The sequence below is a fragment of the Podarcis bocagei genome, assembly GCF_964188305.1.
Source record: "Podarcis bocagei genome assembly, chromosome: 3".
NCBI lineage: Eukaryota > Metazoa > Chordata > Lepidosauria > Squamata > Lacertidae > Podarcis > Podarcis bocagei.
Genome location: NC_138127.1, coordinates 75995224 through 76018622, shown reverse-complemented (window position 1 = coordinate 76018622; position 23399 = coordinate 75995224). Strand labels below are relative to the sequence as shown.

Here is a 23399-nt window from a genome sequence, read left to right as displayed (position 1 = left end):
CAGCAACATTTGATGGGAGGAGGCTGTGATTCAGAGACCCATTTGCTAAATCGTTGTGCAAAGCATCTTCCACCATCACTTAAACTTTTCTCCTTCCACAACAGCTCACCTGGGCTGCCCTCTACCCCTGTCACTTGCTCACTTGGCTGCCTGCTGGTCCATTGCTATGCTGCAGTTGGCATGGCCACCGATAGGCTGCCACACAAACTGCAGCATGATGACAGTCATACACAAATATATATTAGAGAGAGATTATATAAAATACGCCATCGAAACCTGATGCATCTGGAAAAACAGAAGTGAATTCTTTGTTACACCTAGATTAATTTTGGCAATCTGAACTTTGCTGCCTTTTTCTAAAAGTGCAGTTACCCAAAACACTATTTTCTTCCTGTCTTTTCCCCTTTCCAAGTATGCCAGCCTCTTCTTAAGTGTATGTGTGATCCTGCCCTCTCCTCCCGCTTCTCTATTATATTCATGATGTTTAGCTTGTTAAATGTTGAATATCATCTGCCTTTTGGCAGGAGGTGGCGGGGAGGTAAAAACAGAGTCAAGAAGAATGGGCATTTTTCTCATATTACATTGCTTCAGAAGGAAAAAACAACAACATAGGCTGTTGCACAATGGCAAGTCAAAGGGGTAAGAAATACTGCAGCAGCTAATTAGATAAGGAGGTACTGTTCCAGCAATGGTACAAGGGGATAATGCTCTGACACCAGGACCTGGTCATACGCCAGACCCAACACTCAAATACAGTAGAAGCAGCCCACCTCTTATTCAATCTGGGTGGGTAGAGGGATAGGGCTGCTGTTGCTGGTTTCTCCATCATCCTCCAAAGAGGTCAAAGATTGTCAGGTTCCTTGTAATTTTCACCTTCATAACCTTGGCTGGAAAGAAGCTTAAGCTTTCTCAGTCTGAAGGTCATGTGCCTCTTGATCAATACAAGTTCATGAATATGGAGGGCACTGTGCACCTATTATCTCATTAATGTGCACCCAAATGCACTTTATGCCTCCTTTGTCCAGAGACGGTTTTCATCAATGCCAGAAATGAAATCAACATGAAGGATGGGCTCTTGATATAGAAAATAGTTTGGTATACTTGGTATATGAAACAACTACTAAATTGCCATTATTTTTCAACCAGATATGGGGATTTTTCTTCATGCCTTCATTTTTCCTGTTTTAATCTTCTCCATTGCTATGTGGTGTTTTTTTCTCTTCCCTCCCTCCCTCTCCCCCCCCCTCTCTCTTTCTCTCTCTCTCTTTCTTTTTACTTCTTTCAAGGTCGCCTGCTCCCACCTGCAGGAGTACATTTAATTTTTCACCAGAGATATCAGAAGTGTGTCTTATTATTCCTGGTATAAGGTTTTTGCCTGCTCATTTTATTCAACATATGCTCCGTTGCATCTGGCCCAGGCCTACTGGGATCACAAAGTGTTAAGACACCAAGACTGCCGGCAAGATGGCCCTCTGTTTTCTTATTAGCAATTAAGCTGATGAACATCAATTTCTGTGCAAGATCCATCATTTTCAGAACGATCAAAATGGCTCAGGAATGGTTTGTGTTGGAAGCCTATGCAGCACTCTATTTAGAAACCTTTACGCCATCAGTTTGGAATTCTGTGGATTCTCATGTATGGTTTCACACTTCTTTTCCTCAAGGCATTGTGAAAATAGGAACTATATGAGCACCTTGACATCCCACTAAAGTTAATGCGAATCTGCCATTTATATTATAGATTGGGATTACATCCTTTATGGCTTGGCGTTATGAGCTACCTGGCTAACATCAGAACAAAGGGATAACTCGTTCCCTTCAGTCCTAGCACCTACTTTAGAGATGAATTACTAAAACAAGATCAGCTACTCTGTGTCATTACTAATTGCCCCTAGGGTAGGGGAGGCTAACCCATCGCCCTCCTGACATTGCTGGACTGCAAATCCCTCCAGCTCCAGTCAGTATAGCCAGTAGCCAAGAGGGATGGGAGATGTGGCCCAGCAACTTCTGGAGGGTCAAAGGTTAGCCACTCCTGCTCTAGGGCTCCAGTGGTCACTGTGTTGTGGAATGCTGAGCTGTATTCATAGAATCATAGAATCATAGAGTTGGAATACACCACAAGGGCCATCGAGTCCAACCCCCTGCCAAGCAGGAAACACCATCAGAGCACTCCTGACATATGGTTGTCAAGCCTCTGCTTAAAGACCTCCAAAGAAGGAGACTCCACCACACTCCTTGGCAGCAAATTCCACTGTCGAACAGCTCTTACTGTCAGGAAGTTCTTCCTAATATTTAGGTGGAATCTTCTTTCTTGTAGTTTGGATCCATTGCTCCGTGTCCGCTTCTCTGGAGCAGCAGAAAACAACCTTTCTCCCTCCTCTATATGACATCCTTTTATATATTTGAACATGGCTATCATATCACCCCTTAACCTCCTCTTCTCCAGGCTAAACATGCCCAGCTCCCTTAGCCGTTCCTCATAAGGCATCGTTTCCAGGCCTTTGACCATTTTGGTTGCCCTCCTCTGGACACGTTCCAGTTTGTCAGTGTCCTTCTTGAACTGTGGTGCCCAGAACTGAACACAGTACTCCAGGTGAGGTCTGACCGGAGCAGAATACAGTGGCACTATTACTTCCCTTGATCTAGATGCTATACTCCTATTGATGCAGCCCAGAATTGCATTGGCTTTTTTAGCTGCCGCGTCACACTGTTGGCTCAGATCCTTTTCACATGTACTGCTCTCAAGCCAGGTGTCACCCATCTTGTATTTGTGCCTCTCATTTTTTTTGCCCAAAAAAAATTCAGGGGAGAGAGGTTGTTGAGCCTGTGGTTCTGCTGCTGGCAAAACCACGCCAAAGCAGATTGGACTTAACAGGAACTGTACTGTATGAATGTTATTTATTTAAGAGCATTTTTTTATATGCTACTCAATATTTCAAAAAAAATCTTTAAGCAGTGTACAGTCTAAAAACAAAGAAACAATATAATGTTAAAACAAAAATACAACCTAAAACCAGGAAAATAACAATATTTACAAAAGCTAATAAAGCAAATCCAGAAGATTCAGACATGTAAAACAATGTCCAGTCTTACGTATCAGGGAAGGCCTGAGAAAAAGGATAAGTCTTAACAGGACACCTGAAGCAGCTGATGGTTGCTGCTTCACATATGGCAAAGGAACGAGCACTCTGCAGTACAGAGGAAACAGCAGAAAATGCCATCCCACTATAATATTTTGTAGGGTGTAGTGCCTGGAATTTCCCCAAATGATTAAAGTGAGCTTACAGGTCTATACAGGGGCTGGAAATATAGAATAATAGAATTGTAGAGTTGAAAGGGACCCCAAGGGTCAGTTGCCGTTTCAGGTACTTCTGTGACATACTGTACCTTACTAACGATGTTATCTCGCCAAGCCACCGCAGAAGGCCTCTGAGCATTTATGGATAGGTTTGCCCAAGGACCATCTAAACTGCAACCACCCCATTAGATTCCAGAATGTTTAATGGAACTATAGATTCCAGAATACAAAACAAATTCCAGAAGAGACACATAAATTTAGCAGGCATATGCTGGAACATGTAGGTCCATCTAGGGCAGAATCAGGAGATTCTGTCTGCCTTTGCTCCAGGGTTTCACATCAAAACCAACTGTCTTGCAGAACAGACGTGGTTCACTGTCTACAAAGTCTTTCTCAAAATAATAAAAAAACTCAAATTATTATGTTTATATGCTGCTTTCACCCAATATGACATACAGGTGGTTCTAAGACAATGATCAAACTCAGGCCTGCATCCTTTTAGCAAGGTTGCAACATAATGCATGTCTTTGCTTGGGTCGCAGCCAATATCTATTAAGGCTAAGCTTCTATTGAGTGATAATACTCATTTCATGATTTATGAACACTAGTGATTTATATTACAGTACGTTAGCCTTTTCCATTATTTGAAGAAAGGTGTTTCAGAAAAAATCTGGCAAAGCTATTATGCCATATAAAGATTTCTATAAATGTTAGAATTTTTCATGTGTTCCATTGGGAAAGAGATTTTAATAATAATAACTGTTCTGGTTGGTAACATTTTGGATTGCCCACCTTTTTGTCTTCAGTGTCTGCTAAATGTATATGGTGAGCTTTGATGTAAAATGGCTGTCACCCATCCTGTACCCACTTACTTGGAAGTAGATCGATTGAATGTTTATTTCTGTTGAATGTATATATTTATATATGATTGTGCTGTACATGCACATGGTGGAATGTTTGCCATTAACATGTTATATTGTAACCCTTTGCTCATTACCTAGGAATAAGTCCCATTGTCCTCAAAGGGATTTTCTTCTGAGTAGACATTATTTGATTGCAATTTAAGGGAATGAAGGCATTTCACACTCTGTCTTTCTGCTATAAAAGCCCACAAGGAGCATTTCAGAAGCAATTAAAACAGCATAAAAATACCCAGAATAAGAACAAGTGAAGACTGCAAACCTGTGCACACTTACCGTACTTTCCAGGGAGTAAGCCCCATTGTATGCAGCATGAGTTAGTTTTAAATAAGTATGCATTGGATTGCACTGAAAAACATAAGCCCAAGCGGAGCTAAAAGCAATAACAGCTAATAAATCTCAATTGTCATTAGGTTTAATTGCATCCACTCTCTTCATCTCTACAAATAGTAGCTAATAATTAGGGCTGTGTAGCCGATTTGTGCCAGATCTGGATTAGGTTGTGGCAGCTACAAATTGCTACAGAGCGGGGGGGGGGGCAGTTTCAAATCAATTTGTGCTGATTTGTGCCGATCCAGAACTAAAAACAGAAACAAAACACCAGCCTCTGTAAAGCCGCAAAAACTGTCTCCAACGTGTTTCAATTAATTACAACACCATTTAAGGAGAACACCAGGGTTAGGCAAAGACAGGAATTGGCTCATTGTAGAGTTGTAGAATTTCATTCAATACTCTCAAGCACAGTGTTTAGGAAGAGCGAAGGCAAAGTTTCAAGATGCAGTAAGCTCACACTTCCCCTACACTTTTGTAAATACCGTTTCTTTGAAATAATTTGGTGGCATTTGTTCAGTTCCCTATCTGGCCTTATACCTGTTTGTTTCCCATCCTTTCCAATTCAATCCCAGCCTCATCCTTATACCAAAAAGAAAAAAGAAAAATTTGTTGTCTGTGTCTTAGCCATTGTTACATAGGCAGTGTTACTTTCCCTTATTCCCTCTGCTCCCAATTTTGGCCCTGGTTTTAAAGCTTAGGTTTGCATTTGATTTACAGCTGTGTCTGTTTCTATGTCCATCTTTATTGGTATTTTGGGGTGTGTGTGTGTGTGTGTGTGTGTGTGTGTGTGTGTGTGTAAGTCTTGTGAGTACATTGCACAGAGTCCAGTACACTGTTCATGGCCATGAGAGTACAAGATTCAGAATTATGGATCCAGATCTGGACTGAACTGGAATATAGGGTCATGGTATATTTCCTCACCGTGGCAGATTCTCCACTTCACTGCTGTTAATGTGAGACAAAGGAACCAACAGTCAGAGAAGACTGTATTTGCTACTCAGTGTATATTTCCATGTCTCTTTCAGATCATTGGCTCTTCAATACTTGTGGTGCTAATGGACCTCAAGGGCCCACCCAGACCCAATGCAATGATGCCTATAGGAACTCCAATCTCAGTGTAGTGGTAGGGACGGAGGATAATTTTCCAGGTGTACAAGTGTGGAGAGTGCCTGCAACCAATACTTACAGGTAAGAGTTCTATTATTTTCATTAGTTCCAGAGGACTTTCCAAGCCTTTTCTCTGAAACCTATTATCCAAGCCAGGGCTCATCTCTTGAGCATGAAAAGTAGTAATGAAGAGTGTGTCTAAACTGCCTTCCCATTATCACCAAGGACTGGAGCTAGAGTTTGCCAAGTTTTAAAGAGGCACACATCTGCAATCTATACCATATTGTGCCTGCTGCAGTGACTGGCTTGAGGGCATGCAGTTGCTCAAGGAATTCAATAAAGATTGCCTGGAATATTCCTAGATGTACCAAATGATTGTCCATCAGAATACTTGGTCATAAAAATGGACAAAGGAGAGAATAATATTGAGTGGTGCCCAGGCTCTGGAGTGAGATGCATATGTGTGTTTATTCACTTTCTATTCCTCCCTTTCTCAAAGTTGCCCGGGACAGCAAACACCAAAGTGGTAAAACAAGGCAATTGAAAACAAAATAAAAAACACATTTAGAAATTTAAAAACTGTTTTTAGAAAAGAAATCAAAAACATCTAAAAATATCTCCATACCCTCATACCTAATAATGGCAAGTATGTCAGGATGAGTATATTTAAGCAGTCAAATTTGTAAGTTCCTCCTGGACGTAAATACAGTGGTGCCCCGCAAGACGAATGCCTCGCAAGACGGAAAACTCGCTAGACAAAAGAGTTTTCCATTTTGGAGGTGCTTCGCAAAACGAATCTCCTATGGGCTTGCTTTGCAAGACGACAATTTCTTGCGAGTTCCTGCTGGGTTTTTTTTCCCTTTCCCCCCCTTTTTCTAAGCCGCTAAGCCGATCAGCAGATAAACTAAAAGCAGCTAAAAGCAGGTAAAAGCCGCTAATAGCGCTAAGCTGCTTATCAGCTGATCCGATCAGCAGATAAGCCGATAAAAGCCGCTAATAGCGCTAATCCGCTAATCCTTCAATGGGCTTGCTTCGCAAGACGAAAAAAACCGCTAGACGAAGAGAATTGCAGAACAGATTCTTTTCGTCTTCCGAGGCACCACTGTACAGTCGTACCTTGGAAGTTGAACAGAATCCATTCCAGAAGTCTGTTTGACTTCCAAAATGTTCAGAAACCAAAGTGTGGCTTCTGATTAGCTGCAGGAATCTCCTGCAGCCAATCGGAAGCCATGGAAGCCCCGTCGGACATTCGGCTTCCAAAAATAGTTTGAAAACTGGAACACTAACTTCTGGGTTTCGATCTTTTGGGATCTGATTTGTTCAGGAGCCAAGGCATTTGAAATCCAAGGTACGACTGTAATGAAAGAGACAGGTGCACCTCACCAGGGAGGGGAGTCCATAGATGGGGAACAACCACCAAGAAGGCCATGTCATGGGTCAATGCCAACCACACAGCACCCAGGGCCTCCCCTGACAATCATAAGGCTTGAGATGGAATGACCACAGTACCATCAAATTCAATATATATGTAATTAGAAAGTTGCCAAGACAGGTCAGCATGGCTGCAATTGATTTTAAAAGAGAGAAAAATGAATGAAGTTTTTAAAAGGAAGTTGAAAGGGAGAACCAGGAAGGTCAAATATTTTCAAGATGTTTGGAGGCAATTTAAAACTACAATGATAGATGTTTAACTGGGATGTAATTTAGAGGGTAGTGAGTTATGTTTTTAAGGGGGGGTCACCTCTCATTTTTAGTGGGATGGGTTGGATTTCTCTTTTTCTATATGTTCATGGATGAACATGTTTAAGTATGCTGTATTGTCATTTTATATGGGGTTTTAATGTTTGTTTGTTTGGTTGGTTGGTTGGTTTTGCTGTAAGTCACTTTGGGACACATTTTGCACACACAAGCATATCCCGAATTGATAGGTACCAAAAAGACAAAGAATTTGGTCAAGTTGAGAAACTTTAAAATGCTAGTAGGATACATTCAGAAATAGAAATCTTACCCAAAGTAGTTCAAAAGGATCACTAATACCTTGTTCAGATGTAACAATTCCAACTTAATAAGCCTTAAACCTACAAGCTCCCCATCGCTCCTCTTCCCCTCTTATATGCCAACTTTAGTACCTAATATGTTATTACTTTGAGACAGAATTTTCTGATATATCTGAAGCACAAAACAGTGCTGAATTTGGGACTCCAAAAACCAATCACATGATCGTATCACATGTTATGAAACCAGAATTTAGTCAAGGCATTACCGCCTGAGAATCTTAATTTTAATCAGAATCCACCTGATTATGTTAAATGAAATGGGTATGTTACCGATAACATTTTGTACCTGGATAATTTGTACCTTATTTTATTTATTTATTTTGTATTAAATTTGTGTACCACTCTTCAAAATCTCAGGGCAGTTCACAGCATAAAAATACAATATAGAAACACAAAATAAATAATGAAAACAAGAACAAAAATAAACCCAATAAACCCAGCCCACCCACAATGACATTTAAAAGGATATAGGATGTTAATCAGCCAATAGCCATTCACACAAATATCCCTGTTGAAGCAATAACTTTCTCCACTGCCACTGAGAAGCCCAGGCACTGAATTCCATACATTTTAAATTGAAACCCTTTGAGTGTGCCACTGATTTTAATGCAGAAGTCCTTGCTGAAAAACCATAGCGATGGCTTAAAATATCTGAGGTATGATTGAGAGCTTGTGTTGCCTTTGTGTGCTTTTTCTGTTTTGGTTTGTGTGGAGGGGTCAACAAGTTTAATTGTTTAGTAGTTGGAAAATTGGGTAAAGGGATCTGGAATGTAAGGTGATTTGGTTTATTTAAAGAACCAGAAGAGGGGGTGGAGGGAAGTCCGGGGATTTGGGCGGGGGGGAGGTAAAAATGTGTGTGTTTTTGGTTATTTTTTGATGTTAATGAGTAATGTGTGGGGTAATGTGGTATTGGTACAATGTGGTATATATTGGATTTTTGTAATTGAAAGCTAATAACATTTTTAATAATAATAAAAAGAAATGTTGGGTTCTGAACCACCCTCCTTGACTCAGTATTACAGCCATACAAAATAACAAAGAGCAAGAGTCTAGGAAAATGGACTAAGAGAGGTTCCAAATCTGCTCGCCTACCCATTTTCAGGGCGATTGATGATAATGAAAAAACTAATGATGTTTCACTCAGCCATCCAGAAAAGAATGACTTGCCTGTGGGGGAACGGGTGAGAAGAATTTTTCAAGACTGGCATATAGTATGTAAGCATCTAAAATATAACCCTGAAGCAAAATAGAGGAGCAGTAAATTATATGCACAGAAGTCTCATTTCTTTAATGTTAATGCCTGGGGAAGAAGCAAAATTCACCAGCAACCCTGGGCTGACTTTGTTCTATGATACATTCGCAAGCAGATCAAAAGTTGCAGGCCATTGATATACTGACTGATTTTTATGGGATGTTGCGCATTGTATGTCCATGTTTGAATAATTAGTGCCAGTCATTTAAAAGTTGTGGTGGGTCATTCACAAGATCCTCAGCGCCGGCGAGACATAACAACCCGTTGCACAGTTCCAGTAACACAAGCTTACTTGGGACATCAGGCAGGCACAATAATTTGAGTTGACATTCCTGTTCTGAAAGCAGCCACTATGAATGCCTTATTTCAGTATTGCAAAGGGGTTTCCCTGCGGGGGTCTCTAGCTGAGTGCCTGTGGGTGCCATCAGTACCTCTTAGCATGTCCACAAAAGATCTTAGTCTGTCTGGGCCATTGTGTGTTGCTGTTTGTTGTGGATATGGCAGCCATTGTTTTGACTGGCACCCATAGCACGTTCTCAAAATTCCAGAAATGCCTACTGCTTAAAATGGTTGGCATCCACAGGGGCCTAGGCCAATTTGACCATTGATTGTTGCTACCCTCGTGCCATTCTGCCTGCCATGCCTCCAAAACCCTTAAAAAATCCTTACTACATACCCTATTTTGCCAGCCCATGACCACCACTTGCCCCTTGTACAGTACCGAGACCTGATGAGGTTTCTCCTTTTTGTCAGAGCAGTAAGACCACTCTGGTGTTGAAGCTCTGGTGTAGGGTGCTAAGCTGCTTCTACTGTTGCAGCAAAATTGCCCTGTCCTGACTTAGGCCTAGTGAAAGTGTCTAGTCGCAGTGTCTAGTCCTGTGCACTGTTGCCAGCAGACCCAGAAACTGGAACAGCAAGTATTTTAAAACAGCGGCCCCCATTCCATTGCTGTATAGTGCAATCGTATGCATGTCCACTCAAAAGTCCCACTGTTTTCATGTGAGTAGGTTTAGGATTGCAGCTTTCTCCCTCATCTACTGTGAAGTGGGACCAAAGTTCTCTTTGGTTCCAAAGGTTTACTTGTCTTAACTGGCTGGAGGCTGGTGAGGGAGAGGAGAAGACAGCAGCAATTGCAAGAAAAGGGCAAGTGGAGATTGTGCATCTTCAGGTCCAAGTGAATCGTTGCACATCATCTCTTGCTTCAGTGTGCAAAACCATTTTCTCCCCTCAGTTGTATCCCAGAGGAGGAGAGAGAGAAAGAGAGAGAGAAAGAGAGACAGAATCTACATACATGCAAGCAGTGCTCCTGCTGCTAAAAACACAATAGCTCCTTTAAAAGGTTCCTTCTTAGAAAATGTTTAATTCTGCTTCCATTTCCAGAAAACAAAAATGCATTCTTATCCTGTCAATTATTCTGTGTGGTTTCGTTCTGCCAAACTACATGGGAGAAACAATCTGTTCCTCCCTATGTTTGTCCCGTCCGTATGTTTCTAAGGAATATGTGTGAGCACTTCATAACTGACCCGTTATGCGCGTATTTTGTATTTGCGTATTGGAGCAAGTACAAATGTCATGTAAGAAATTCACTTTCACTTTGGGGTTTTTTTTCTTTTTTCTTGTTGTATCAATAAAAAACTTTAAAAGAAAGAAAGAAAAGAAACTCACTTACCTACATACTCGCCTCAGATCCTCAGCCTTCTGCAAATGCAATGGTGTTCTGTTTTAAACAAAAGGAACTCTCTTTTGCTATTAACAGAAGTTTGAAAAGAATCAGCAGGCTTCACTTTGATTTCTCCCCCCAACCTTCAACACTCCTAATAACACAATATGTTTGAAAATTTCTCCCTGCTTTTTATAGCCAGGTTCAGTGTTAAGCATAGCAACAATAATAGAGAAGTGGATGTCTGTTTTGCAAAAGTGAGTCCCTATTTCTGACTCTGGTGATCTTTCATGCATTTCTATTACTTTAGCAACTTTTACTCATTCTGACAAGATGGTCATTGGCATTCATAGGAGCTCTGCAAATTTGCAGCCTATTATCAATGGCCGGGCCAATAACCTCTTTGTAGCCATTGGCTTTGACAAATCTGGAGTAACCGTGACCCAGGGTTTGCCGCTCCTCATCCTTCACAGCTGGTGAATGAGGCACTAACCATGTCTCTCTGGGTTCCCGGCTTTATTGCTTATATGCAAAATCTACTCATACACAGAAAAATATGGCTCCTAATTGCAGCCAATTAGCCCTGCCAGCTTGCCTTGCTCAATAGTGCACCTCATTAGCCATTATAGCTTCCTGCTGAAAATCAGCTCAATGATTCCTGTTCCTCGTAGCATCTGTTCAGGGGACCCTATCCTGTGGCCATCGCTTTCTCTCTTGCGTCCATTCCTGCCTTATGGAAGAATGATTGCTTGGGTCGCAGAAAGCGACACGAACATCATTGGGTCAGAGTCCAAGAATCCCCTCTGCTTTGTGTTCTGCTTGGAGCTCTGTATTCAGTCTGACAGCCAAGCCTTTGCTTGTATCTGTCTGTTTTGGAAAGAGCATAGAGTCTAGGTATCCTCACTGCAGCAGAGCCAAGATGAACGACTAAGTTAAAAAAGGAAAGTTGGGGGAAGGAAAAATCTGAAAAATCCTACTTCTGCCCCAGGGGAAGCCCAGGTTATTCTGTGCTCAGAATAAATGATACCAATGGTACGTGATGTGCAGATTTTATTCCATTGGCACTCCTTGGCTTATTCCTTCTCTTCTTTTACTTGCAGAGTCTCAGGCTATGGGGCGTCTGGTGGCAAAGGGAAGAACAGTATCATGAGGTCACATGGCGTTTCTGTGGTTGGAATATTTAAACTCCAGAAGAACGATAACTTGTATATTTTGGTGGGACAACAAGGAGAAGATGCCTGCCCTAGTGTAAGTTATCATCCATCCTGATGAAGGCCATCCCCACCCCACCCCCATCCATGAACACATTGAAACACTCTGTTTGGATTGAAATATCTGGGCCTTGAGAGTTAAGGCACACATTTATTAAGAGTGGATTAGGAATGGACAGATCCATCAATTTCAGTTCTCTCAGTTTCTCATTTTTCCTACCTCAAATTCAGTTTTCCACATTTCTACAGCAATTTGCAATATAGATTTATATTTTATTTTAAATGCTGATAATTCATAAGTATTTCAGTGCAAATTTCTCCTAATAAGCACATGTTTGTATGCAGTTTTGGCTAATATACACATTTTTTGCAAGCAATTTCCCCTAATATACTGCATTTTTCTATGTTGTTTTCATATCTATATACATTTTTATGCAGCCTTTCCTCTAATATATACATTTTTTGAACACCAGTTGGAAACTGCATCACAAATTTCAGATAAGTGCAGATTTTGAAGGACAGCTTGTTCCCGTTCTCGTATTGTTTCAGAAAAGTGAATTGCTTTGGTTTGCCTACCTTTAAATGCAAACTGAATCAAATTTCTCCCCACCCCCTCCATCCCTAGTGGAGAGATGTAGGCTCAGATTTAGATAGACCACTAGGGAGTTTTTTTGGTAATTTGCTGTTTTTATGTACATGTTATAAATTAATCAGTGAGAAGCAGATGGTTAATCAACTAAAGATTCCTTAATCAATTGGAGGCTTTCAGCTGAAGCAGAGGAAGCTGAAAAACAAAAGTCTTAAGCAGGGATCATTTTGAGGAGCCAATGAGGGAAGGCTGTGCATCTTAAACAAAATACATTTAAATTCAAGATGGCCCTGGCAATGAGGCTAGAATCTACATGCAGGACAGTAGTCAGAGGCAGGACCAAAATGGCATCCCTAGATGGAGTTAGGACCATAAGAAGTTGCTTAATACCAAGACTGGCCATTGGTTCATCTAGCTCAGTTTGGGACCTTTTGTATGCAAAACACATGGTCTAACACTGAGCTACATGTAAAAACATTCAACCACCAGTGTGGCATCATCACTTCCTGGGTTCCCCCCCTGTGTATTATTGGCTGCTACTGCCAGAGGTAGAGAAATACACAATGTGATGATGTTACATCGTGAGGTGAGTGTTCCTACATGGTACATGGGAACTTAACACAGAGGTGAAATTTTAGAAGGTGGTAGCATCTCTGTGAAGAGGAATTTAAATAATCTGGGAGCTACTTTCAGTGGTTTCCACTTCTCTGTGTCATAACATTCAGTGAACATTAATGGAATGGAAGAAAGGGATCGCAAGACCATTGAATTAAGTTCTCATGTTACTGAGTTTGGGGGGGGGGGGTGAATTCAGGTTGTGTGTTCCTTTTTTTCCTAATACATTTTTTTTTTTAGCTTAGCTTGTGTCCCTTACGTGAAAACTCCAAGACAAGTGATTCTTTTTGGAACTGCACAGTGCTGTTTCCACTGAGCATTAAGTATTCAACAGGGTTCTTTGCTTGAGTATATTTCAGATGACTAGGGTCTGGACACCAGATTCTTGTGCTGTTATTACAGGATGAAGAAAGAAAGTGGGGGACTCCATTACAAAGGTCCGAGCAATACCAGAAAAAAATCCTTAGGTGGGGATAGTGCATCCCCTTTCACATCCATGCTCACCATGCTCATAAATGCAAGAGGTTAATATTTTTTGGATTGTGGTCTATCTAGATTCAGTGTCCTATTTTGTATCCATAATCTGAGCATTGCAGCACACGATAATATACGAAGTCATTAAATTACAGGGCACTGTAATCTTAGCAAAGATTTATTGAGTGCTAATGTAATTCTTTCATCGAGGCAAAGAGATTGCATTGACTTGTGGAAGTGGCTTTAACTTGATTGGATTGTAATCAGTTATGTCTTTGCCATGAAGTCGTCTTTCTTTCTTTAAAAAAAAAAAAAATCCAATTGTGATCTATTGGTTTCTCTGGGTCATTGCACTAAGTCATTTGATTAACCATCCCTTCTCCAACTGTGAATTAGAGTTAGCAGCTGTTGGGATTTTTATAGCACCCAAAGCCTTCTGTGGACCAGCTCTGAGAGCCTGCTATTGATCAACAAGCTTAACTTTAGAGGCATAAATTTAAGATTAAGTTGCTGTAGATCAGCTTCTGTTTCCCTCGCAAAGTATTTCCGTATGAAGGTAAAGCACCTCAAAGCAGGGCTGTATTTGGTTAATCATCAGCATGGTCAATTTTGTAAAGATAGTTTCTTTCTAGGCCTATGTTGTTTTTCATGTTCCTTGGCTGAGCTTTGGCCTATAAATCATGAGAGGGCCCAAGGCCACCTTCCCTCCTATTTCAATATTGTAGGTCAAATTGATCTGAACAACATGGGGAGGAGGGCCAAGCCTTGGCCTGCATGCATATCGCTTGGAAATTACAGCATCAGTGGGGTGCCAAAACAGATACAAAGCCATAGCAAGAAATTCAACATCGTTCCACGTTTCACATAAAATGGTTTTCAGTGGAGTTGGTTTACACACTCAGTTGCCAACCATCAAGTGTAGTATACCGCAGACAACTGCTGAGAAATCATAAGATATCCATGTGTACAGCAGACCTTGATGAATGTCTGAAGTGGCCTATTGAAAAACATTGCATTTGAGCTAATATTAAACTAAAAGTTCCATCTCCGATGGCTGGCCACTATTTAGCACCAGACTGAAGGACTGCATTGACCTTTGGTCTAATCCAGCATAGCACAGTGACTAAAGTATTGAACCATCAGTGGGGGAGAACTGGTTCGACTTCCCATTCAGCTCACTGGGTGACCTTGGGCTGCTGTTTCTCAAGCTAACCTACCTCACAGGCATGCTGTGAGAATAAAATAGAAAGGGAGTCAACCATGTAAACCCACCAGACTCCTTGGAGACATTGTGGGTTATAAATGCAATAAATAAGTAAGTAATACAGCAATGCAACTCTTGTCTTCTGAAGCAACCTCATTTCATGTCAGCATCTGAGTAGTCTCTGGAGCAAGTGGAGTCAACACCTTCTGCAATGTATCTCAGAGCCTTTCCTTTTCCTCCCTTTGCGTCTTCTCTGGCAGTCTACAGGACCTAGGGCAGCATAATTCAGATTTAGCATTTATGTGCATTTATCCAATTCTTTGTTCTGTACTTAGTACAGGGGAGCAGATGCTGCTGCTGTTGCAGCCAAGCACACAGGGCAGTGCAATTTCTGTTGCACCTAGTTGATGGGGGAGGAATGTACAGAAGTCGAATTCCAAAGCAGACTTACCTGATTCAATCTTGGTGGATCATGACCTAGATCAGATCATGAATCCACATCAGGTCCTGGCACTCCCTTTGATCTTCTCTATTCAAAGCCTCTCACACACTAGCCTTTCCAGGCTGTGGACACCTAGATAACTGAGCTTCTTTGAAGGAAGGAAAAAAATGTTACCAACTTACCAAATTAAGGCAGCCCTTATGCGCATCTTAAGCGCTTTTATTTTATTCTAATGTTGGTTGGTTTTTTGCTTTTGTGTTTTTGTTCAGATTTTAAACAAAAGGAGGGGGGGCATAGTTTCATTCCTTTGCAGAACTGGGATGGACGACACTTTAGTGGGTCTGTCCATCCCCAGTTACATACTTCTGAAGCTGAGCTGAAACACACTGTAGGAAGATCTTCTAGGTGGGCTGGGAGCAGACTCTGTATTCTTCATTCTACCACTGACCTTTTCTCCAAATTGAGTGCCTTTGTTTCTTCCTGCTTGTCAGGTGGTTCCAATCATTAATCTTCATTGAAGAATCCTTTGAAATATACATGAAGGCCAAATGTCCTAATTATTGGCAGGAAGAAAGGGTTCTTTTCCGATAATCTCTTTGCAGATAAAAAAAAAATGCTATCACTTTATGGGGCTGCCTAACACTTTTTTATGATTACATTAAGCAGCAAATTAAGATAGGCAAGAGAATAGGTTCTTCTTCACAGAATCTTTAGCCTCATTATCAGTTCCTTGCCAATTGACCAGGACCTGATCTACACATGGAGCAGAATGAAGTGACAGAGTCCCAATGAGCTAGAGTGGACTGTTCCACTTTAATCAGCAAGTGGAGTTGTCACTTTTCACTCCTCTCTCATGTAACCAACATCCTACAAGTAAAACAGCAGCATTATCTAGCACATCAGGAGAAAGGTTCTCTTCCCATCACATTCTCTGTGTGTTTTCTGTGTAGGAGAGCATTCAGTAATGGGATCTTCCCCATGTACAGTCTGGAATGATACAGCCCACTTTACCACCACAGGGCTCTTCCTCTGCATTACCCCCTCATTCTGCTGCCATGCGTAGGCTAACCCTTATATTGACATGGCCACACTTACATCTGCTCTGATGCCCATCGCTTTGTGAATATTAAATAAGGGTAAGAGTCAGTAGAGGCATTGATTATTGGTGCTTTTGATTAGGTGCTTTTGATAGGTGAAGTCTTATGTCAAGGCCAAGGGAAGAGTATAATTCTGGACCTTTTTATTTACAGACTCTGACCAACCAAGTTATACAGAAGGTCTGCATTGGAGAGAATAATGTCGTTGAAGATGAAATTAGAGTAAATAAGAGTGTCTATGAATGGGCTGGAGGTGGTGGTGGAGGTGGAGGAGCAACTTATATATTTAAGGTACGCAAATATCCACCATCCATACAAATATTTAGCTTTGTCCTTTCAGCTTGAGGCACTCTGTTTACTTATGCTTCCTTCCTTTTGGTCCTTTTCAGCCTGAACTAGGGGAAGTATGATCTCCCCTGTCCTCAAATGAGCCTGGTAATTGCAACACATGCGCTTATATAGGTTGCTGTTTAATTATCTCATATCTGTTTGATGACATCACACCAACTCACTTTTTGTGACAGTCAGACCACAGAAACATCGAAAATACGAATGGTCTGTCTAGCTCATTGCTTCACCATCCTAACTGGTGGTGGCTCCCCAGGGTCCCAAGCAGAGTCTTTTTCTAGCCCTACCTGCAGAGTGTGTTCTCTGCCACTATTACAACCTTTTCCTAAGCTTCGGGAATTCACAGTTGGGTAAAGGAGCTGGCTAGTGTGAAAATAACACATATGCTTACGTTTGTGGGGCAGATTAAATATTGTGCTAAACCAGTGACCTTTGAGTTCATGTATCATCTCCTTCTCCCCTTGCCTTCCAATGTGGCTGCAATAAGATTGGAAGCTTTCATTTTCATTCTCTATTAACCCCCGTTTAGTGTGACTTCCAAAATACAAACTTTAGTTAATCCTAGCTGTGATTGGTTGAAAAAGCCCAGAGTTTTCATAAACCAGTATTTTAAGTTGCCCTGTTTCAAACAAACCACAGCTAAGATTATTAAAAAGTTTCTCAAGGTCAACTGAAACAACAAGCTGTGGTTAATCAAGAATGGAAATTTCTGCTGTGACCGCATTTGGAAAACTCTGTATAGTTCTGGTCATGACACCTCAAAAAGGGATATTGTAGAGTTGGAAAAGGTTCAGAAGAGGGCAGCAGACATGAACAAGGGGATGGAGTGACGCCCCTATTAATGTCTGCTTGTCCTTCTGAAGGCTATGTCCATTTGAAAGATGTCTAGGGACTTTTATTGGAATTAAAAAGAGATTTATTTATTTTTAAAACTCCATGCTGTACATGCCAGATCACACAGTTTAACAAGTGATAGCAGCGTATTGTGACAGAACCCTTCATAGAAGGTCTGCTGTGTTCTACTACAAAAAATGTGGTATATTCCCAGTGCTGTTGGCATCCCTGTGTGCATGCCATTGCCAAATGCTCTTTACTCCTACAGTGCATGAGAAACCTAATGGTCACAATTAATCTTTGGGATGCAGGCAGATAAATAATGCAGCAGTAATCTGGGCTACTCCACAAGCCTGGGGGTTGCTGGCTTAGTGCAACGAACTTGTTATTTACATGTCTGACACATCTAAAATCCAGCTTTGTTTCTCGATTCCACCTGTCAAGATGGAAAATGGAAAGCCAGTCCCCTTGATTGTTGCAGCAGGAGGTGGTGGCAAGGCCTACAGGGACAAGGCATATACATTTCACCAAGAAAAACTGGAGAATGACACATCTGTTCCAGGGCTCAGTGGGAAACCAGGAGCCGCAGGTAAGGAACGTCCACTAACTCACTCCAAGCGCCTTGCCAGGCAACTACCATCACAGTTTAGAGGACAGAGCAGCTACCGGCAGCAATGGACAAAATAGTTTTAAATGTTTTAATTGCTTTTAATTTGCAGCACCTTAAATGGGGGTTGTTGTTTTTTATAATATTATATTATTTCATTATCTGCTGCAAATGTTAAATATGTTTTTATATATTTTAAGGTGTTTTAAAGGTGCTTTTATTGTTTACTTGTTGTACCACCGTGAATGGTGGTTTTTATTTATGTATTTTTGTTTGTTCCATTTTGCTTTGTTTTTGGGGTTGGACACTGAGTGGGGCGGGGATTGGTTTTGTTTGGGCATAATTGTTTTGGTTGTTTTGTTTTCTATTTGTAAATGGAGGTTAGTATGAGGCTTGGGATTGCGACCGTGGAGGGGCGAGGGAGGTATGGCGGTGGGGGCAGTTGTTATAGGCGAAGGGGATCGAGATATGGATACGCTCGTACCCCTTCCAATCTGCGCCCCATCCCGAGAGACGAGGGTAGGGTGAGCAAGGATTACTCACCTCCTTCACTGGTGTTGTGCAATGCCAGGTCTATAGGCAACAAAACCGCTACCCTGCGAGATTTCTTTATCTCGCAGGGAGTTGACCTGGCTTGTGTGACGGAGACCTGGGTGCGCGAAGGGGTAACTGTTACCTTACGAGAGATGGCGCCCCCGGGTTTCTCCGTCCTCCACCAGTCACGGACTGTGGGCCGGGGGGGAGGGGTGGCAGTATTAATCCGGGAAAATTGTTCTTTCAGGGCTCTACCATCGCCATCGATCCCCGGCATTGAATGTGTTGGCCTACTGTGGGGCTCCGAGGAGAGCTTGGCTGTCTGGTTGGTGTACCGGCCACCTAGCGCACTAGCAGCCACCCTGTCAGGCCTATTGGAGGCGGTGGCCAGCTGGGCCTTGGAGTTCCCTAACCTATTGGTATTGGGAGACTTCAACTTCCACGCTGATGCCACTCCCTCCTCACAGGCTCTGAACCTGGTGTCTTCCATGGCGACACTAGGGCTCTCCCAGTTTGTTTCGGGCCCCACACATCAAGCAGGCCACACGCTGGATTTGATCTTTGGCGCCGGTATAGATGTGATCATGTCTCCTTCGACGAAGGTGCCATGGTCTGATCACTACGCTCTGAAAGCCAGGATTGACTTTCCACCCCCACCCTGCTTAGGTGGCGAGCCGATTTGGGCTCGCCCGCGGAGGCTGATGGACCCGGATAGATTCCGTCAAGCCTTGCGGGACCTTGCTCCCCCTGGCGACTCATTGACTGAGCTTGTTGAGGGCTGGAATACCCAGCTCCTGGCAGCCATCGATGAGATCGCACCTAAGCGCCCTCTGCGACCTCGCAGAAACCGGGCTCCCTGGTTTACCGAGGAGCTTCGGAAAATGAAGCGGGACCTCAGACGGCTAGAGCGAGTATGGCGGGGTGCCCGTGACGGAGCCTCAAGAACATCTTATAGGGTTTTTATGAAAACCTATGAGATGGCAGTGAAGGCTGCTAAGAAGTCTTACTTCTCGGCCTCCATTGCATCCGCTAGCTCTCGCCCGGCGCAATTATTTAGTATAATTCGGTCTTTAACGTCCCTTGAAGGACAGCCAAATTTAAATAACAATCTGACACACAGCTGTGAGGCATTTGCGAGCTTTTTTGCGGAGAAGGTCCTGTTGCTCCGCCATGACCTCCCTGCCAATTTGGATACAATAAAGGAACTGGAGGCCCCTCGACTGTCCTCGGGTCCAGTATTGGACCACTTTGACCGGATATCTCCAGCCGATGTGGACAGATTCCTCCAAGCTGGAAAGCCCACCACCTGTCCTCTTGACCCGTGCCCGTCATGGCTGATTAGAGCGTGTCCAGACGAGGTGCGGGGCCCCCTGGGGGATATCATCAATTTGTCCCTTGGCACCGGGATATTCCCAGGGGAACTGAAGGAGGCGGTGGTGCGTCCGCTCTTAAAGAAAACATCATTAGATCCCTCAGATCTATCCAATTACCGCCCGGTCTCGAATCTTCCATTCCTGGGTAAGGTGATTGAGAGAGCGGTTGCTGAACAGCTTGGTAGGTTTCTGGATGAAACATCTGCTCTGGACCCATTCCAGTCCGGCTTCCGCGCTGGTCATGGGACCGAGACGGCTCTGGTCGCCCTAACAGATGATCTCCGCAGGCAGCTGGATCGAGGCGGGTCAGGGCTGCTGATTCTTCTAGATCTGTCAGCAGCCTTTGACATGGTCGATCACGAACTCCTGGACCACCGCCTTGCCGACGTGGGGATCCAGGGCACAGTCCTTCAATGGCTGCGCTCGTTTCTCTCTGGTCGGGGACAGAGGGTGGCGCTTGGGGGGGAATTGTCATCACGCCACTCCTTGGTGTGTGGAGTGCCTCAGGGTGCAATTCTCTCCCCGATGCTTTTTAACATCTTTATGCGCCCCCTCGCCCAGCTTGTCCGGAGTTTTGGGCTAGGTTGCCATCAGTATGCTGATGACACCCAACTCTATCTGTTGATGGATGGCCATCCTGACTCGGCCCCAGACACACTGACCAGATGTCTGGAAGCTGTGGCTGGATGGTTACGTGGGAGCCGGTTGAAGTTAAATCCTTCGAAGACAGAGGTCCTCTGGCTGGGGCGGGACGATATGGGATCGAGGGGGCAACTCCCATCTCTTGCGGGGGTGCAATTAGTGCCAGCACCAGCCGTTAAGAGTTTGGGTGTAATCTTCGATACCTCCCTTTCTATGGAGTCGCAGATTACAGCTATAACAAAGGCGGCATTTTTTCATCTCCGCCAAGCTAAGCAGTTGGCCCCTTATCTCTCTCGTCCTGACCTAGCCACTGTGATCCATGCGACGGTCACCTCCAGACTGGATTATTGTAACTCGCTCTACGTGGGGCTGCCCTTGAGACTGACCCAGAAACTCCAGCGGGTGCAGAATGCCGCGGCGAGACTCCTTATGGGGTCTTCGCTGCGAGACCACATTCATCCGGTATTATACCAGCTGCACTGGCTCCCGGTGGAGTACAGGATCAGGTTTAAGGTGCTGGTTTTAACCTTTAAAGCCCTATACGGCCTAGGACCCTCGTACCTACGGGACCGCCTCTCCTGGTATGCCCCACAGAGAAACCTATGGTCTGCAAATAATAACATCCTCAAGGTCCCAGGCCTCAGAGAGGTTAGGCTGGCCTCAACTAGAGCCAGGGCCTTCTCGGCTGCAGCTCCAAACTGGTGGAATGCTCTGTCAAAAGAGACTAGGGCCCTGCGGGACCTGACATCTTTCCGCAGGGCCTGCAAGACAGAGTTGTTCCGCCAGGCCTTTGGTCAGGGCGCAGCCTGACTCCCTCCTCTGGCAACCTGCACATAATTCTGCTTAATTGGTTGCCATCAATTTGATTTAATTAATTTTTATAATGAAATATTTTTAGATTGTGTGATTATTTGACTGATTATTTGATTGTTGTTAGCCGCCCTGAGCCCGGCTGTGGCTGGGGAGGGCGGGATATAAATAAAATTTATTATTATTATTATTATTATAACAAAGATGGTTGGCAAAAGCCATTTGGTTCTGAGCCAAAGAAGCAGCACCCAATGGGCTAGAGCATTGTTTGCCGCATTTGCCGCATCAGCATCTCCCGCCAGAGAAACAAGCAGTTGTATAGTTTAAAAAGCAGCAGCTTGTCTCTTCAGCCTGGGAACTGCTGCAGTGACAATTTATCACACAAAGCTCCGGCTGCCCATATGGTTCTCCCCTGTACATTCATATAACTTCTTTGGATCACAGCCATTATCATTAGCAAAGAAGAATAGCTCAGGAGTTATGGGCGTTAGCTTAGAGCCCACAGCTGTCACTTTATTTCCCTGCTGAACCAGAGGGCCTGTATTACCTTGACCAGATCACAAATGTTCATGACATTTATTAAAAGTGAGCTATTTACCCCTTAAAACATTTATGTTGAAATGGTGGTTAAGAAGTAGAAAAGGTACAACTGTTTGACCAGTTCACCCATCATCTATTCTCCCCACCCCCCGCACCAAATAATTATTTTTTAACGAGTGGACTGGGAATTCTGCTGCATAATCTGCTGCTTCTCAGAACTCTTGAATATAAATTAATCTCAAACAAGACATAAAGTTGAGATCACTTAACCCAGATTAGCGACCTCTTATATAACATATAACCATCTTTTGCACTTGCAATTAGTAGTTTGGGGAAATTATTTTAATGCCATATTTTCTATGGAATCAGAAAATGGTAGCTATTGCAGACTGATGCCAATCCAAAATAAAATAAAATGGTTTTTTATTTGCCCCTGGAGATTTCATACAGAATATTTCTGTAAACATTCATTACATACGTTGGGAAATCTATCCCTTTTATTATTTTAACAAGTGTTATTATAAATTACAAAGGTTAGTTATAACACGTTGCTGGTGCGTTTATCTGTGTGGTTTTAAGATCCATTATTATGCTGTCCAGTACTGATTGTGAGAGTAGAACCAAGATGCAGTATTTGTTCTACATCATTCTAGACTGAAGGAGAATGGATTTATGAACACTTCCAAATGTTCATCCAATTTTTATGTGGTTTATTTTGAGTAGAGCTGAAGAGAATACATTTTTCTGAGGAAAACATCAGATATTTTTCTTTCTCAGCCTGCTAGAAAAAGAAGGCTGCTTTATTTTCCCATAATATTCTCTAGTATTTATTCATTCATTGCAGCAGCCACCATTTATTCCTACCAAAGACCCAGTACATGACAAAGTCTGGCTGTTGTGGACAATGCAAACATCCCCCTCACCCCGAGAGAGAGAGAGGGAGAGAAATTTGGTTGCTGCCATTTGCTAATGGTGAGCACAGCCTCCCCACTCCAGAAACTGTCAGATAATTCATGGAAGTAGTATCTCTTATTTCTCTACCTGAAAATATGATGGAGAGTTTTGAGATGCCATTTATGCATAGTTCAATTTTCTAGTATCTGCTGCTTTTTATTAACACAGGGTATACCCAATGCTTGCCCTATTCTGGCCAGTGTTCCCTCTTTCTCAGTCTCTCTTAATTGCTAAAAGTACTACCTCAAAAAGTAGACGCCCACCTTACTTAGTAAAATACCCGTTAGCACCAGCAGGGCTCCTTTGAAAAAAAAACACAACATTTTATGGATGCTTCCCATTCTGGCCATTGCTGAGGCACTTTTTCTTCCTCCACACAGATCATTAACTTTTTCTGCAGTCTTATTTTGCATATATCCATATGCACCGATATTTACCACAGAGGCCTCTTTTCAGTTCTGTTTCCTTTTTAAAAAATTCTGATGTTTTTATCCTTCT

The 23399-nt window shown here is 42.8% G+C and overlaps 1 protein-coding gene across 1 annotated transcript in view; it reads left to right on the top strand.

Annotated features, from left to right (window-relative positions):
• The window catches only part of ALK (ALK receptor tyrosine kinase), a 600993-nt gene that overhangs the window by 531379 nt on the left and 46215 nt on the right, over positions 1 to 23399 (top strand). Inside the window, exons 12-15 of the mRNA XM_081186349.1 lie at positions 5577 to 5739; positions 11728 to 11875; positions 16413 to 16550; positions 17886 to 18030. Of these exons, the coding sequence (XP_081042475.1) occupies positions 5577 to 5739; positions 11728 to 11875; positions 16413 to 16550; positions 17886 to 18030 (594 nt within the window). The remainder of the gene's footprint in view (positions 1 to 5576; positions 5740 to 11727; positions 11876 to 16412; positions 16551 to 17885; positions 18031 to 23399) is intronic.